The sequence below is a fragment of the Haliotis rubra genome, unplaced genomic scaffold, assembly GCF_003918875.1.
Source record: "Haliotis rubra isolate DU_JTF1 unplaced genomic scaffold, ASM391887v1 Scf700, whole genome shotgun sequence".
Classification (NCBI taxonomy): Eukaryota; Metazoa; Mollusca; class Gastropoda; order Lepetellida; family Haliotidae; genus Haliotis; species Haliotis rubra.
The window spans coordinates 252,619-271,829 of NW_025767414.1; the positions used below are offsets into that span (position 1 = coordinate 252,619).

General features: G+C 38.8%; 1 protein-coding gene across 1 annotated transcript; it reads right to left on the reverse strand.

The window, feature by feature from the left end:
* Nucleotides 1-1,446: 1,446 nt before the first annotated feature.
* On the reverse strand, nucleotides 1,447-18,823 carry LOC124258854 (B-cell CLL/lymphoma 7 protein family member A-like). The gene is made up of 8 exons (XM_046692944.1): nucleotides 18,638-18,823; nucleotides 14,621-14,679; nucleotides 13,660-13,682; nucleotides 12,127-12,214; nucleotides 10,673-10,787; nucleotides 5,128-5,279; nucleotides 3,075-3,128; nucleotides 1,447-2,505 (listed from the first exon to the last, which is right to left on the reverse strand). Exons 1-8 carry the CDS (start codon nucleotides 18,727-18,729, stop codon nucleotides 2,423-2,425), a joined length of 666 nt encoding a protein of 221 aa, XP_046548900.1. The 5' UTR covers nucleotides 18,730-18,823; the 3' UTR covers nucleotides 1,447-2,422.
* Between the last annotated feature and the right edge of the window lie 388 nt (nucleotides 18,824-19,211).

Below are 19,211 nucleotides of genomic sequence, written 5' to 3' on the forward strand. Positions count from 1 at the left end.
TGTGTGTGTATGTGTATGTGCGGCTGCTTGTACTAGCCTAGACTTAAGCTGGTTTTATAGTGCTAGCCCACTGAGATACTATGCTGCAGTGAAGCATGAATACCCCACTCAGACACAGTATACTGACTCCGAGCCGACCAGTCCTTTTGTACCAATTAATGCCGAGGGCCAGGCAGGGACCAACAAGTACTACATTTTAACGTCTTTTGGTATGACGCGGTCGGGGATCGAACCCACGACCCTCCGCTCTCCGGGCGGATGCTCTAACCACTACACCACGGAGGCGGTCTGAACAGCAATCAACGCAAGTCACAGTCGGATCACCCAATCCCATTGGTCACAGTGTTTCCGTTCTCCGGTATAAACCAGAACATCGCTGGTAAAATTCATTGAGGACCGGTAAATTGAAAGCCAGCCAGACACTGTGTCCGGTAAATAATCATGTATTAAAATATAAAAATCATGGGTTAGCGAATGGTTGTGATTTCATGGTCACAAAAATTGTTATGTTTGGGAAATACCCAGGCTAAAAATAACTTTAAAATGAGTACTTACAGTATGGTAATAGGATATGACCGGCAAATTTCATTCATGACCGGTAAAATGTTAGGTTGCCAGACACAGGGTCTGATAAATAGTTAAGTCAGCAGAAACACTGGGTCATTGTGACCTGCAGTGATTGCTGGAGACCAATTCTGACTAAGAATCAATCCTGAACAGTCTAAGTAAACTTAGGCTCAGTATTATTCATTACACTGCTTACTAAGTCTAACAAAGCCTAGTAGAAAGTCACGTCAGCTAACCTCTGAATTGACCAATCAGAACACAGCTTACCAAATCGCGAAAGTTAAAATTCGCACATACCGTTTGAACTTTTACCTCGATAACTTGAATGATTCCGAATGCTATTTTCTGCACGATCACTTCCGAGAGAGTAAACAGTCGCTTAAAAAAGCGTTTTTGTCAATATTCCAGAATGTCATCTTGAGGAAATTATGAGCTAATTGGAACCTTGTCATCAGAAACCCCTAAGCATATATACTGCATGTCCAATATCTGTATTTTATGCAGATTTTCATTTGTTCAGAGATCACTGTCAGTGCCCACGGAAGAGAAAATCCAAAAACCATTTTGTAAGTCCCGCCGAAAAAATCTAAATAGTAGCCGTTGTCTGATTGGTTAAATTTGTTCGGCCGTCACGCGTTTGATTGGACGGTCATAGGTCACTCAAGGCTTAGCTGACGCGACCTTCTACTAGGGTTTGTTAGACTCAGTATAGCAGTGTAATGAATAATACTGAGCCTAAGTTTACTTGGACTGAATCCTGAAGGGTATAATTGTCATATGTGCCATCATTAGACCATTATGACTGAGTGAGTGCTTGTCTGCCAGTATTTCAACCAGCTGTTTCATTCACCATCTATCATCCTCGATACAACAACATAGTTTACAATTTAAGCTTTTATTTTCTCACATTCTTGCACCTTCTCCTTTCGTAAGTTGATATAAATGTTTCAAAGCTAATGCCCACCAATGACACGGCATTATGGCGAAACTTAATACAAATATCAGCAGTGTCTCGCCATAACTACCTCTGTGTCATCAAATGTACTTCATACATATAGAGCTTTTACTAACATCTGAATGGAAACAGTTTCATAAAATATTAGAGTTCTTACAAGTTAGTACCAGTTGACATTCTGATATCTTAAGGTGACGCCACATCTTTTTATCAGAACATACATGTTTGACATCATTAAGTGATTTGGAAAAATGAACTGACTTGGGGTGTTTTCCTATCAAAATGTATAGCATGGAAAATGCCTTACTGCATGAAAATATTAGCTGCAACAAAACCAATATGTCAGTAAGATGTACATACAAAACTACCCAGCAGATTGACAGTCTCAGGTACATACCAAACTATCCACATACCTGTCCGGACATTCTCAGGTACATACAAAATTACCTCCACACCTGTCCGGACAGTCACAGGTACATACAAAACTACCTCCACACTTGTCCGGACAGTCACAGGTACATACAAAACTACCCCCACACCTGTCCAGACAGTCACAGGTACATACAAAACTACCCCCACACTTGTCCGGACAGTCACAGGTACATACAAACTGTTCCATTGATTCAATGAGACAATGACAGTGTAAAGTCCAAAGTATGCAATGACAGACTGAAGAACTAGATTAAATGAATAAAACTGTACCAGCCATTGAGACTAGTTAAGCAAAGTATGACCATGCTGCCCTCATTGTAGTGAACTAACCCTGTTTCATCCATTACAGAGTCTGCACAGACCAGTGATACCAGTTCACGTATATTGATCCCTAATTTCTGACAAGACAATGACATGGCAATTGACAATGATACGACAATGTCTATTCACAAGGAGAAGAGGACGTCATCAGCTGGTAGTGGGCGTGTCCGGGCGGGAGCGCTTGCTGGGAGGTGGGTCTAGCTCCGGCTCCAAGACAGGTGGTTCTGAATCTGTAATACAATAAAGATGGAGTAAGTGAGTGAGTTTGGTTTAACTCAAACTTTCTGGTTGTGATGATTTCCATCATTAATCATTACCTTCCGAACAATTTGTGCTCCCCTTTGCACTTAGAAAATATTCATGACTTGAATATGCCTGTTGAAAATGAATACATTGTGGCCAAGCAAAGTTGGTAAACTGAACATGGTGTGACATACTGGTTTCCTAAAACTAGTATGTTAAAACTGTGGAGCACAGCGGTGTAGTGGTTAGCATGCTGGCCTCTCACGCCAAAGGCCCAAGTTCGAATTCCGGCGGAGACACCAAAATTTGTGACCTGGGTCTCATACTGTGTTGTGTCCCTGGGCAAGACACTTCGTCCACATGGCACTCAGTCCACCCAGCTGTTCAAATGGGTACCTGAGAAGCGGATGTACGGACCTATACGGACGCGCGAAGTGCTTAGTAGCAGCTTTGAAAGTACAATTCCGTCAGGGTAATAATGTAACGCCGGAGAGCAACATCGTGTTGGCTTCTAGGCGCAAAAATTAGCATTATTATTATTATTATTATAACCTACCATTAGTTTCATCTCCTTTCAGGGACTTGTCCTCGTCTCGACTCAGGCTCATGGCTGATACAAAGAAAGAAAACAACATCAGTATCCAGACAACAGGACTATTGTAGATTCTAAGGACACATTATCATGTTTTCATTTTCAGGCACCACAGAAGCAAACACACTGCTGCACATCAATCTATACTTTAAAACTGATTATTGTTTACAATTAAATCTATTTCTGTCTATGGTCACCCATTTCTGCATTACAATGTCTCATGAATAAAAGAAATACATAAAGATATAAATGATATATTGAATACAAATTCAAGCCCAGAATTATCAGTTGAGTCCAAATTGTCTCAGCTCTGAACTGAGCATTGTTCTGGACAACAATTGGATTTTACCTTTAATGTCTGTGGCTAAATGTTCTAATTATTGTCCTTCATGTTATGTTCCTACACATGAAGAGAACTGCTATGTGTGCTCCCTGTTTTCATTGCTTGTTGAAGCAAACCATATACACACCTACAGCACACCGTAAAACACATTCTGAGATGTAGACCAAAGGTACTTACAAAACCCCAATCTGATAATTGGACCTTGAGCAAGATATACAACACCCTGCAGTAAGAAGTGGACCTTGAACAAACTTGGATCTGAGAACACACTTACACAACGCCACTCTGAGATCTGGATCAAAGACCACACTTACATAACCCCACTCTGAGATCTGAATCTAAGAAGACACTTACACAACCATACTCTGAGATGTGGATCTGAGAGCTCACTTACACAGCGCCATTCTGAGATCTGAATCTAAGAGCACACTTACACAACCCCACTCTGAGATCTGGATCTAAGAGCACACTTACACAAGCCCAATCTGAGATCTGGATCTAAGAGCACACTTACACCACCCCACCCTGAGATCTGGATCTGAGAGCAAACTTACACAACCCCACCCTGAGATCTGGATCTAAGAGCACACTTACACAACCCCACTCTGAGATCTGGATCTAAGAGCACACTTACACAACCCCACTCTGAGATCTGGATCTAAGAGCACACTTACACAACCCCACTCTGAGATCTGGATCTAAGAGCACACTTACACAACCCCACTCTGAGATCTGGATCTAAGAGCACACTTACACAACCCCACCCTGAGATCTGGATCAAAGAGAACACTTACACAACCATACTCTGAGATGTGGATCTGAGAGCTCACTTACACAACGCCATTCTGAGATCTGAATCTAAGAGCACACTTACACAACCCCAATCTGAGATCTGGATCTAAGAGCACACTTACATAAGCCCAATCTGAGATCTGGATCTAAGAGCACACTTACACCACCCCACCCTGAGATCTGGATCTGAGAGCAAACTTACACAACCCCACCCTGAGATCTGGATCTAAGAGCACACTTACACAACCCCACTCTGAGATCTGGATCTAAGAGCACACTTACACAACCCCACTCTGAGATCTGGATCTAAGAGCACACTTACACAACCCCACTCTGAGATCTGGATCTAAGAGCACACTTACACAACCCCACTCTGAGATCTGGATCTAAGAGCACACTTACACAACCCCACCCTGAGATCTGGATCTAAGAGCACACTTACACAACCCCACTCTGAGATCTGGATCTAAGAGCACACTTACACAACCCCACCCTGAGATCTGGATCTAAGAGCACACTTACACAACCCCACCCTGAGATCTGGATCTAAGAGCACACTTACACAACCCCACCCTGAGATCTGGATCTAAGAGAACACTTACACAACCCCACTCTGAGATCTGGATCTAAGAGCACACTTACACAACCCCACTCTGAGATGTGGATCTAAGAGCACACTTACACAACCCCGCCCTGAGATCTGGATCTAAGTGCTCACTTACACAACCCCACCCTGAGATCTGGATCAAAGAGAACACTTACACAACCCCACTCTGAGATCTGGATCTAAGAGCACACTTACACAACCCCACTCTGAGATGTGGATCTAAGAGCACACTTACACAACCCCGCCCTGAGATCTGGATCTAAGAGCACACTTACACAACCCCACTCTGAGATCTGGATCAACATCATTGCTGTCCTGGGAGAAGTCTGGGACAGAATGATCCGGAAAGGACATGTTCGAGTCCTCGTTCATGTTCTCGCTGTCATTGAAGGACTGCTGGGTGCTGTCCTCACCAAACATGGCGAAGCTGAAATATACAAACACAACATCCTGCAACTGTCAAACATTCACCTGGCTTCAAATCCTTCGTCCTAAATTATCAGTGTACCTATAAATGTTCAACCAAATAGACTACCGTAAAGCCAAGTTCCTACAGACAATTACCACTAGGCAGAGACAGGGGTATAACACTAGGGTATAACATGAGTCAAAGCACTGTCACAAGTTCACGATTCACAAAGTGGATAAAACAATGGTTAGATTTATCTAGGATTTACCTAAGATTTAAAAACAAACTCTCCTTCAGTTTCAACTGGAAAAACATGTTTTGAAACTTCTGTTTTTTCTTAATTTCAGAGGCATTTAACACTGTAATTTAATATTGCACTCAAGGCAATGATATCAAGCTTCGCATTTAAGCATCTTCTCCTTAACTGGTCTTGGGATCAGTGATATACAAGACAAATTTAAATACGCCAGTTAAAAAGTGCTATATTTGTGATAACACGTCATCAGTAAAGTACTGATTCTAGTACTCTAGTACTAGGACTCAGCTTAAAAAAAGTACTAGAATCTGTACTTTACTGAGAAAGTGTAATCCCAAATATAACATGTTCACCTTTACAAAGCCATAACATCAGATGTAAGAACAAGAAATAAACCGGAATGTAAGATGCTTAAAAAATAAAAATTAGAAAAATAAATAAATACATAAATAAATTTGGCAATTTTAATTTCAATCTGAATTTGTTCACTCATCTGTGGGCTACATATCCGTTTTTGGTCTGGTATGGATAAATTCATAAATATTCAAAATGGTTGGAAAGGAAATCTGTGAACTTGCAACATCATTTATTCTCCAGCCTACACTAGCTCTCCAGGCATTTACTCTAGAATATCATGCAAAATATCTGATCAGTAAATAATGGTCTACTATATATCAAGCTTGGTAACTAAATAGAATATATATCTTATCATGCAAATTATAGCAAATGATTAACAAGCATGAGTCTTCCTCTTGGACTGATGTATAGCAGGGTTGGTGTTTGATGACATGCCAGTGGTCCACTACAATACACACTGTCACACACGGTGTAGCAAACAATCGTGTATACACAGATAATAGAGTTACACATGTTGCGGTATATATGTGTGTGAACACCTGTGAACACCTGTGAACACAGACAATAGTGCTGCCAGGTTGGAATCGTAAGAAAATACCCCTAAAGTTTCTGTTCGGCTAGTTGTCACGTCTCTTACAATGACAAACTGTACTGAAAAGTAGTACTGATGACTGTACTGAAGTTTTTGTTAACTGATTTCAATAAAATTTATTTCGGGTCAAAAAAAATTAAATACATTGATAACATGATGTCAAGTAAAAATATTGGCAGAATAGATGCACAATTAAACTAGGTGACTGAAACTAATAGGGAATAGATAGAAAAAGATGAACAGAACTTGACTTTTATGAAAAACATTTTCATTTTTCATTTTAACTGCAATAACCATGAGACTCAAGAATAATTTTTTTTCAAATTTCACATTTATCTTGCAAATAAAAACATAGTGATAATCATATCTATTAAGATTCAATCTTTTGTATCATAAAAAAACATTTTAAACCATTCCCAACACATCATGCTGAAACTCTTTCTGAACAAATTAGCCCTCACCATGAAAAATATGATTAGTAACAACCATTTCTATCTGTACCACTAACAGACAATCCCCTGGCAAGGGAGATAACTGTGCTCACATCAACTGTGTATACCACAAGCTAAGGAGAGTGATGCATGCTGGGAGGAGTGGGGCACACTGTGGGATGTTCAACAAGACAACACTTGTTAGTACTGTTACCATGCATATGGGAGTCACTGAATGTTGTGTTAGTCTGTGACCAGTCAGTTATACAGCTCTGTGCATAAGTGAATGTTGTTTTATGCCTGACTAAACATTATATCAGTGATATCTTAGTGGAATTCATATGAAAAGGTTTGAGCCCTTTTCCACAAAACAATCTTAGCGCTAAGGTGATTGTTAATCCCACAGGTCAACACAGGCTTACAATAGTTGAGGTGCTAAGATTGTTTGTGAAATTGGGGCCTGTGTAAGGCAAACTATTGGTTGATATGCAACCTTTGAGTATGAAGATGCGTAACTGCTTTGGTTACCATGGTTACATATTAACACTAATCTGATTTTTATGAGCTTTTATGCAAAGATTGGTACTAGAGACAAGTACATTCCTCACTGTGTCAGTGATTGTGGAAATATCTTAATTCTCTTTTATACACCAGAAGACAAAATACCACCAAATCATGATTACCTCCCCTTGAGTATTGTGCTTTCAGCAAAAATCCATTTTCATTGAATTGGTTTGTTTGATTTCACTCTAGCCAAACTTATTACTTGTGAACATGGTAAATAACAATATAGAAATGGTTCCTTGATTTTTTAATGAAATTTTGGCCAGAAATAGTTCACAGTTACAAGGATTTGTTCCTGTTTGCCTTTCTTTTCCCTTCTTGGTATAGCTATTTTAACTTTTCCACTTAAAAAGAAAACTTGTCAGAATTTACGTTTTGTATTGATCATAAGTCACTGACAGTAATGGCCGAATTACAACAAACAGAATTTACAATCATATTTATACCCAGAATATTGACTGTCATATCTCTGTTTATATGTTACGTATCATACAAAATTTGGTGCCTAACTGATTGATTTGCTGGCCAGCACTGAGACGTTCTGCAAGACCAACACTCTGATAGTCTCCACCAATGTCATTAAAACCAGATCTTTCAGCCTGATGTTACCTCTCTGCATTAAGATTGTAGGACAGCGCAATAGAAGTTCTGTTTGATTAACCATGACAAAAAGAGACTGCACAACCTAACTGAAGTAAGTGAGAGTATTTTTTACGACAGCGTTTGTAACATTTTGGTAACATTATGAAGGAAAACGCCCCAAAACTCTTAACACATTGTACCTATGTGAATAATTAAAGCTGGGTTTTTTAACCATGAGGCTATGCCAATATTCCTCTATTTGAAGAATATGTTGGTCCTTGGACCAATCCGACGTCAGCTTTTCAAAACATGTAAGCCGCACCACCTCAGTTATTAGCGAGTATGGTTTTACGCTGCTTTTAGCAATATTCCAGCAATATCATGGCGGAGGGGGACACCACAAATAGGCTTCACACATTGTGCTCATGTGGGAAATCGAACCTGGGTCTTCGAAGAGACGAGTGAATATCTTAACCACTAGGCTATCTTGAATTGTACAAATGGAAATCGACACTGAACACAATTATGCCTCGTGTGGTATGCCCTTTTGAGTATAAATGATAAATGCCATGATGTTCCAAAATAATAATGTGTTTTGAATATCCACAACGACATAATGGCAGTTTTATTCATTGCAACTTGGAACTTCAGTTTTGGTTCATTTTGGCAAAAAAGAAGGCAGATATGCATGTCTGAATGCTTTGATCAGCTAAACCAAACATTTGCTTCCTAGGGAGGTGCCTTTGAATCTTCATGCAGAGAGGTATTGTATCAGAGCAGAAGATCTGATATATATGAGAGTGAGTTTCCTCCGGCCAAACACAGAGATGCCAACCCCAATGTGTTGCAAATAGTAGTGTCAAGGATCAAAATTAGTAGTTTGACTATAAAATTAGTAGTCAACTAAATACTTAAAATCGTGATAGATTCTGAGAAAGATAATGTGACACTATCAAGAGTAAGCTTCACATACCTCCAACACCAGATTTCCAGGTTACATGTATCAGCATAACATTTCTTCTTGTCTCTTTTTGGCGAAAATGTATTTAATTGACGTAAAGTTTTTTGTCTATATATCCGAATTTTAATGAATTTTCTTCAAATTTCGTAGAATTGCTAGTGCAATCGTACTGGCATAGTCTGAGGCTAACATTCGTAGCGACTACGATAAAATCGTAGATGTTGTCATCTCTGCAAACATGCAAGCTGCACGAAGAAACAGCACACAACAGCCAGGGCCTATATCCAACAACAACCAAACACAGGAAGTCAACACACAAACAAACACAGGACGTCAACACACAAACAAACACAGGATCAATCAAACACATGGATCTACAAACAAGGCAAGGACATCAACACATGGACTATCCAAGTCACACAAACAAACCACAGGATCTATCGGCAACACACAACCAGTCATGGAACAGGCAGGATCTATCAACCAGTCATGGATCTATCAGGCAAGGATCTATCAACCAGTCGAGGATCTATCAGGCTAGGATCTATCAACCAGTCATGGATCTATCAGGCAAGGATCTATCAACCAGTCATGGATCTATCAGGCAAGGATCTATCAACCAGTCATGGATCTATCAGGCAAGGATCTATCAACCAGTCATGGATCTATCAGGCAAGGATCTATCAACCAGTCATGGATCTATCCATCAGTCTTGGATCTATCCAGCAAGTATCTATCAATCGGTCATGGATCTATCCGGCAAAGATCTATCAGTCAGTCATGGGTCTTTCAGGGTAGGATCAGTCATGGGATCTTTCAGGGTCTATCAGTCAGTCATGGGTCTTTCAGGGTAGGATCAGTCATGGATCTATCAGGCCAGTATCTATCAACTAGTCAAGGATCTATCCATCAGTCTTGGATCTCTCAGACAAGGATCTATCAATCAGTCAGTCTTGGATCTCTCAGACAAGGATCTATCAATCAATCAGTCTTGGATCTCTCAGACAAGGATCTATCAATCAGTCAGTCTTGGATCTCTCAGACAAGGATCAATCAATCAGTCATGGATCTATATCTCAACCCAGGATATGTCAGTTAAGGATCTATCAGTATCAGTCAAAGATAATTCAGTCAAGTTTCAAACAATAACTTGGATAGATACTTCTCCATAATCCACAATAAATCACAACTATACTGATGGATGGAAATACTAGAACAGAAATACTGCTGGTAAATGTTGGTTTCTGTGTAAAATATTTGCATTAAATATGTTCATTCAATTTTTATAAAAATCTAGTTTAACCAAGTGTAAATACAGCATTTTGCACCAAACATATCCACTGTAAAATGTTCCCTTATTTCTTATCATCAGTATAGTCACAGTCAGGCAACCATGTGATTTATTGACCTCACAAGTGCAGTGTTCGAAACTAAGGAGATACAAGGTCCTTGAGATCAACCTATGGACCTCAATGATTTTAGGACATCTTCACAAGGACCTCATGACAGTCGTCCTTATTTCCGAGCACTGGTGTAACCAGAAGCAGAAAAGTGTGAACGGATGCAACAAAAACGGCAGAACAGAAAAGCAAACCTAGACTAGATTGACTTTTAGCGAGAACTGTTTTATCAGCAGGTGACGAGGACGAAGATGACGCGGGACCCAACTGGTGACCCCGCCCACTGACAGCGGGGGCCGACTTACTAGAGCTACGACTCTTGGACGATGGAGTCCCGCCCTTAGGCAGGTGGTTACCATGGTTACTAAACTGAGAGGAGGAATCTGGGAGAAATAAATAAAATGGCAGCAACCAATTAGCATACAGAGACAACAGGGTCCGGGCAAGCACAGAATGATGCCATTACAGGAATAGGGTAGACTAAACTAGGATATCATTCAATATATTATCGAAACATGTCAAACAGAATTAGCAACAAACACGGCCCCATTACACAAAGTCATGTACCAGCTACGATCATCGTAACCATCATGGCATCACAAGGGTAGGTAGGGGTATTATTGAGGAATGGATCCTTTCCATGTTTAATACTAAAATAATGCTGAAGAAAGTTCCTGTATCATGGCATATATGTAAGGACAAGTGTTACATATAAAATACGTAAACAGTGAATACATGAAAGAATAATATTAGGGGTGTCAAGAAACACTTACATTGAAAAGTTTTGAATCTTGATACAAAACATATTCATTAATAACTTGCAACCGTTTTTCATGAAGTCATCCATTTCAATGTAATGAAGATTACAAGACCAAATTGTCAGTCAGCCAGCTTGTGCCAAACCTGAACGACATATTTTATGACATTAGTCTGATTAGATATTGCAAATACATATCAAGACTATAGAAAGCCGAAACAATAAAAACCTGTATTATTTATGGATAACAACTCCTTATGCTGTTATCCACAAGAGTTGAACATCTTTGAATATGTTCAAAATATTCTTTTTCATATCAACATAGGATTCAAATATTATTTAATAGATGATAAGGCATTTGATTTATCGCAATGTGAGATGTAAATCTGCAATTGGTTGACTTCTCTGTGAATCCTGACACCCCTACAATGTGTACAAAATAAATCATGTTATATAAATCGCATTATCTGAAAAGAACAAAGCAATTCACAATGAAACCAACAGAAAAATTTTTTTATTAAAATTTAAAAAAATATATATATCATGGGCAGTTTTTCTATTAAATATTGAATTTATCATTTTTATGTCAACGGAATGGATACTTATTTCCTGTTAATATTGAGTACTGCTCAAATATTTTTTTAAATGTTCGTTTCTAAAAGAGGAGAATGAAACTTAGCAGTTAGGCATCCAGTCGAGTGAGTGAGTGAGTGAGCGAGCATAGTTTTACGCTGTTTTCAGCAATATTTCAACAAGATGGCGGCAAGAGACACCAGAAATGGGCTTCACACATTGCACCCATGTGGGGAATCGAACCCGGGTTTTCAGTGTGAAGAGGAAACATTTAACCACCAGACCACTCACTCCACTGCCTCGTATCCCTGTAAGACACTACCTGTCATGAAGATAACACAATCAATGTATATTATGACAGGTAAACAAGGATGAAGCACACAGGATTTTACCATTAGATAATTCTTTCATGTTCTCCTTATCTCCGGCAGACTTCCCTCCTTTCTGTTTGTACAAACCCTTCTGGGCTGACCGGGACGACTGCAACACAAGCACACCATATCCACACACCTTGTTTACATGTAAACAACTCATGTTATCTTCGCAATGGAAATCTCATATTATTTTCCAAACCAATCACATCATTGAAATAAAAAAATAATAAAAAAAATTATATTATTTGTTTGAGTGGCATTTTAGAAGTTGGGACGTACAATAATATGCTTGACAATGGTACAAGAATCTGTATCAAAAAGTTGAACTCACGAAATAAAGCAGTAGTTCTCCATAAAGTTTGTTCAAAATATGTAATTACAATAAAAAGAAGGATTCATACTGTGGAGGTTAGTCATGGTTAACAAATCAAAAGTCAATATTTCTGGCAGACACAGTGGCAAATAGCCCTTGATTTTATCGGCCCAAGTCATGTTGAGACTCGTCAATATCTGATGAATACCAGAGAATGGAAATGATGATGACGATGTCTCATCTTTAGTAGTCAAATGATCTGTTAACCAGAGTATTTAAGCTTATCTGAACACAAGGAGGACACTAGACAAAGATCAAAACTTTCATAATCACATTAGGTCGAACTCAGCAATATTCCTGCTATATATCAACAGTATTAAATACATCTTACTTGCATTAAATTGACAAAATAGTGTATTTTTGTCATTTTCATGGTTTCAAACCGAAACCGGTTTCATAAAGAGGTTGAGGAAGAATTTTGTTCTGTAGTACACTTTTTGCATGACGTCACACTGTAATGACGTCACTACGCCCTGCTCGTCTGCCCCTTTGGTAACCGACATCACGATGCATGTCAGTTGTCATCGCCTCATACAGCCTCCTATATTAAACTACTCCGTAGCACCCCGTTTCTTAGCTTGCAGTTGCTTCACTCGGCTAAAATCACTGGTGGAAACATTGCGTTAATGTGTTTCGACGGATATAATGTTGCAGTTAGACTCACAATTAAACAGCGATACGGCAACATTCACTATGTTCACATTCCCACAATGCTTTTAAGTTGTAGAATGAATGAATTCACGTGTTTGTTATGAATGAAAAAGTAGTTCCGTCACAACGTGACCTAATTGAGAGGTCATCGGTTATCCAATCAAAACGTTAGAATCTCAGGTCAAGTCGTTACGACACAGGTCAACACAATACGACACTCGTGTGACGTACGAGATAAGTATGCAACTACCCATACGTTGACCACGTGGGTAATAATTAGTTTTACGCCACACTCAGCAACATTCCAGCTATATGGTGGTGGTCTGTAAATAATCTAGTCTGGACCAGACAATCCAGTGATCAACAGTCTGAGCATCGATCTAGACAATTGGGATACGATGACATATGTCAACAAAGTCAGTGAGCCTGACCACCCGATCCTGTTAGTCACCTCTTACGACAAGCACGGGTTACTGAAGATCAATTCTAACCCGGATCTTCATGGGTGGAAGGTAGGTAGCACTTACTTGAGGGGATCCCTGGTTAGCAACTGAAACAACAGAAAATTCTAGATCAAATACCAAGTTCATGACAATACACAATTTATGAAATGTCGCTTTTACACAAGACAAAAAACATCAAAACAAAGAACATGTGTAATATTGATTCATGGTCTACAGTTCAGATGCCATAATGAGTCAGTGAGTGAGTTTGTTATACACCACTTTTAGCAATATTCCAGCAATGTCACGGCGAGGGACACCAGAAATGGGCTTCACACATTGTAACCATGTGAGGAATTGAACCTGGTTCTCTGGTGTGACGAGTGAACACTATAACCACTAGGCTAACCCTCTGCCATAATGAAAGTGAATGTTTATCATGTTTACATATTGTAACAATCATCACTGATGTAATGCATTATTAATATTTATGGCACCATCTTAAACAGTCTAACACTGCACAGAAATTAACGTTACAGTTACCATGGCTAACATAGTGTTAAAAAAGTGAGTGAGTTTAGTTTTACGCAGCTTTTAGCAATATTCCAGCAATATCACGGTGGAGGACACCAGAAATGGGCTGCACACATTGTACCCATGTGGGGAACCGAACCCGGGTCTTCGGTGTGACAAGCAAATGCTTCAACCACTAGGCTACCCCACCTCCCAAAATGTGAGGTGAGGTTTTATAGTTGGTATCATTAAACATTATATCACAGGACTAACCACAGATCCAGGTAGTCCCTTATGAGTGAGTGAGTGGGTGGGTGGGTTTTCGGCGTGACGAACCAAAGCTTTAACCCCTAGGCTACCCTACAGCCCCTAGTGTTACAAAAGAAAGACCCCATCAATGCTGTCAAAACGAAATGTTGATTCTTGCAAAGCATGTTTAGGCAGCTCCTACATTTCACATATGACTCTGACATTACTGGAATCGGGAGTCTCTTGGCTCCTTTAGAAAAAATACACTGTCAAGATGACCGACCTGGTACCCATTTATAGATCCTCATGGTGGTATCGCCTATTGTCACCCATTTCTTCTCCCTGAAAAAGACAAAAATGTTAGACTACATCTGTAACAAAAGTATAAGCATTACCAGTTAGTACATGTAGTAGTTCCTCATACTGTTAACAAATACCCATGATACACTGAAATGACAAACAGAAATATATTTTCCTGACATTATGCGAAGTGGACACATTTTCATATTAATTGCATTTCTCATACCTATACAAATGCTGTACACGTTGTCATGAAAGACTTATATACTGAACTTGCTGAACAAATATAGTTGGGGATCATGAATACATTTATGAAATTGTGTGTTCAATCATGAATATAAAAATACACACCTAGAGTATTCACTAATTCATTTTTGTTCCATTTATATTTATGCAATATCAATGGCTAGTGGTGTTCCCGAGGGGTTGGCCTCATATACTGTTATCAAAAACCTGTATCAACCTTTTTACTATAAATCTTTAATTGAAGCATACATATTCAGGTGTAAGTGATTTCTCACTAAAGTGAGTGAGTGAGTTATTATTTAACGTCACATCGGCAATATTTCAGCCATATCGTGACGAGAACATTTGATATTGAGATAAAATATATGTATATTATAATACACCTGCCGACGAAGGACAGTAAAACAACTAGAGTATCACAGATATACATGTAAAACTAGTAATTGAATCTAAAACATTTTAACTATAGGGGACAACACAATATAAAAATGGGCTATAGATCGCCACCAACTGAAGGTAGATCACCATGCTAGGAGCCATGGGGACTTACATTACTTTTGCTTCCTGCATGGAGCCTAGCTGGATTTACACCATCCCTTCAGCCGCTGGCGATTGTAGGAAAATTTAGCCAACAGTTAAAATAACAAAAATACTACGTTTAAAATGTGATAATTTATATTTTACTTTGAAAGTTTTGGGACTTACGTACCCTCTCAGGAGGACAATAATTTTACGCTACATCAACCCCTTTGAGGGTACAGCCACTAACAATCTCAGTGACTAATTTAAATTACCAATAATAAAATATTTATCTATTTACAAATCAGTTAACAAATCTAATTCTTTTAAAAATTCAACTATTAAATGATAATTAACATTATAAAAAAGATCCTTCAATGTTCTGACATTAAAATACTTATCCCTTGCAATGGAATATTCAACACAGTCAAGCAGGACATGCTTGACCGTGATTCTTTCATCACAAGGGATACAAAACGGAGGATCCTCACCTTTCAATAGGTACTCATGAGTATATCTTGTGTGGCCAATACGACATCGTCGTATGATGACCTCTTCAAATCTGGACTGACAACCCAAGTAGGTGTAACCGATAGTTGGTTTGATTGCATGTAATTTATTGATACCTACTTGGGTGTCCCACTTCTTTTGCATCAGATCGCGGATGTATGTTCTAATGCTGGCTTTATAATCAGAGTATGGGATCAGAAGTGGTGTCACAGATTTGTTGAGTGCTGCCTTAGCAGCAAGATCAGCCATGGTGTTCCCAGAAATGCCAACGTGGCTGGGTAACCAACAAAAGACGATTTCGCATTGGCCAGTAGCAAGTTCATTGTACAATTCAATAATTTCTAATAAAAGTGGATGTTTGCAAGAAAGATTTTTAATAGCCTGAAGACACGAAAGAGAATCTGAAAAGATGATATATTGTTTATATTTACGGTGTTTATTAATATATTTAAGAGCTGTTAAGATGGAGTTTGCTTCTGCTGTAAATATAGAGCTGTTATCCGGTATTCTAGAAGATATTGTTCGGGATCCAACGACAGTGGCACATGCCACTGCGCCACCATCCTTGGACCCATCTGTAAATAAGGATTTGTATGTATTATATTTATTTCTTAATTGACTAAATTCTTGTTTATACTGTAATTCATTTGTTTCTGATTTTTAAAGGTAGTTAATGTTAGGTCAACTTGTGGCCTAACCAATTGCCAAGGCGGAGAAGAAAGAAGGCGACGGAAGGAGCTATATTTTCCAGCTCCAGCTCAATGCCGCTTTTAGTATTCCAGCAACATCACAGTGGGGAAAGATATGGTTTATGTGGGGATTCGAACCAAGAGGCGGAACAAGAGAAGGCTTTTTGTTGTACAACTCCTCATAAGAAGGATTGAAAACACAGTTAAATGCAGGATTAGACTCGTTAGAATAGAGTTTTGTCATATACTGTAAAGAGAGTTTGATACTGACGTTGGGTAAGGGATGGCTCATCAGCCTCAACATAAAGACTATCAATAGGAGAAGTTCTAAAAGACCCAAGACAAAGTCTTAGGCCTTGGTGGTGGACAGAATCAAGTAGTTTGAGGTTGCTTTTGCAGGCTCCACCATAAACGATGGAGCCATAATCAAGCTTCGAGCGGACAAGTGATCTGTAAAGGTGTAGGAGCGTAGTTTGATCCCCTCCCCACCTTGAATTAGACACGACTTTCAATAAATCGAGTGCCTTCAGGCATTTAGTTTTTAGAGATTTAATATGCGGAAGAAAAGTTAAATGGGAGTCGAAAATGAGACCTAAGAACTTGGCCTCTTTTACAACCTTGATGGGAGTGCCATTTAAAAACAATTCTGGGTCTTTATGTGGTTTATATTTACGGCAGAAATGTATGCAATTAGTTTTGGCTTTAGAAAATTTAAAGCCGTTTTCAAGACACCATTTATGAATTTTATTTAAACACAACTGCAGTTGCCGTTCAATAGTATGCATATTCTTACCGCGACAAGAAATGTTAAAATCATCCACAAAAAGTGATCCATCTATGGAATCATTTAAAACCTTGGATAAACTGTTGATCTTAATGCTAAATAAAGTGACAGACAAAACACTGCCTTGTGGGACACCCTGATCCTGATTATAATGGTCAGACAGGGTTGAACCCACTCGGACTTGAAATTGTCTGTCTTTTAAAAACCGTGATATAAAAAGAGGCAAACGGCCTCTCAAACCAAAATCATGTAAATCCTTTAAAATGCCATGCTTCCAGGTGGTATCGTATGCTTTCTCGAGATCAAAGAATATCGATACGGCATGTTGTTTATTTACGATTGCATTTTTAACAAAGGATTCTAATCGTACCAAATGATCAATGGTACTTCGATTTTTCCTGAAACCACATTGAATATTCGTTATAAGGTTGTTGGTTTCAAGATACCAAGTTAATCTGTTATTCACCATACGTTCCATGGTTTTACAGACACAGCTAGTTAGAGAGATCGGTCTATAATTTGACGGATCAGTATGATCCTTGCCAGGTTTTGGTATTGGAACTACAATGGCATTACGCCATGAAGGAGGAAATTCCCCAGACGTCCATATTTTGTCAAATATATCTAAAAGTGTCATCAGACATGGTTCAGGTAAGTGTTTCAATAGCTGGTAATGTATATTATCATCACCCGCTGCAGTGTCATGAGCTTGCTCAAGAGCGGTATGTAGCTCATGTAATGAAAACACTTCATTATAATCTTCACCGTTATTTGAGTCGAAATTAAGTTTTTTCTTTTCCTGTTGTTTCTGATATCTCTGAAACTCAGGGACATAATTTGCCGATGATGAATTTTTGGCAAGAGTTTCGCCAAGTTTATTTGCAATGTTGCATTTATCAGTTATCAAATTGTCACCATCTTTAAGATGATGAACAGCAGATTTGGAGCCTTTGCCTTTTATTCTCTGGACCATGTTCCACACCTTAGACATAGGTGTGCGCGAATTAATTTTGAAGACATAGTTTCTCCAAGAAAGGCGCTTGTTTCTCACTAAAGCAAAAACTATGGGTTTAATGAGGCTAATAATAAATCATTACATTATTTATTATTTTCATGGAATTTTATACAAAGGTATTCAGTCTGAATCTATTAAAGTGGCATTGAACTGTCCTGTCCAACTTTGTGGCTTTTGTTGAACCCCAAACCTTTGATTGAGAAGCCCAGCAAAAGCCACCGGTACAAACATACTCACCATTTTCTAACTTTATCGATAGCATTGATAACTCTCTTGATATCTTCTTTAGCTCGACTTCGAGTTTCAGCTCGTACAGACCTCGAAAGCATCGCTGCTTGTGAATTATATCAGTGTGGTACAATTCACATGCAAACAAAGTAAATTTAGATGCTGTTTATAGCGGAAGTGACGGTTTCTCCTCACACCGACAAAGAAAACGCGCTGCATTGAGTTTGCAGCATTTTTACGGACCAAGGGAGTTAACTCTACAATAACTGAAACGTTGAATGGGGAGTTCCAACGATACTAATTACTTCTGATTTATACAAAAGTACGGGAAGAATAGTCACAAATTTATATTTAAAATGTCTTCAGAACAACAGGCTTCCTTCGGGAATAGGTCAAAAGGGCCAATGACAAAAGTGCCAAGAGAAAGTCAAAAGGGCCATAGATTAAAGTCAAAAGGGCCAAACTTTTAGAAAATAGTAAGATTAGAAGAAATAAAATAGTAAGATTAGAAGAAATTCATTACATCTTGTTGCAGTGGTTCTAATCCTAAACATACTAGTGTCTCAGTGTTGTTTATTTAAAA

Excerpts from the sequence above, each read along its gene's own strand:
- LOC124258854 (XM_046692944.1), bottom strand. The coding sequence starts at position 18,729 with ATGCTTTCGAGGTCTGTACGAGCTGAAACTCGAAGTCGAGCTAAAGAA. Across the intron at positions 12,215-13,659 it reads CTAACCAGGGATCCCCTCAA|TCGTCCCGGTCAGCCCAGAA; the intron begins GTAAGTGCTACC and ends CTTGTGTTGCAG. Across the intron at positions 5,280-10,672 it reads GTCAGTGGGCGGGGTCACCA|CTTCGCCATGTTTGGTGAGG; the intron begins GTTGGGTCCCGC and ends TGTATATTTCAG.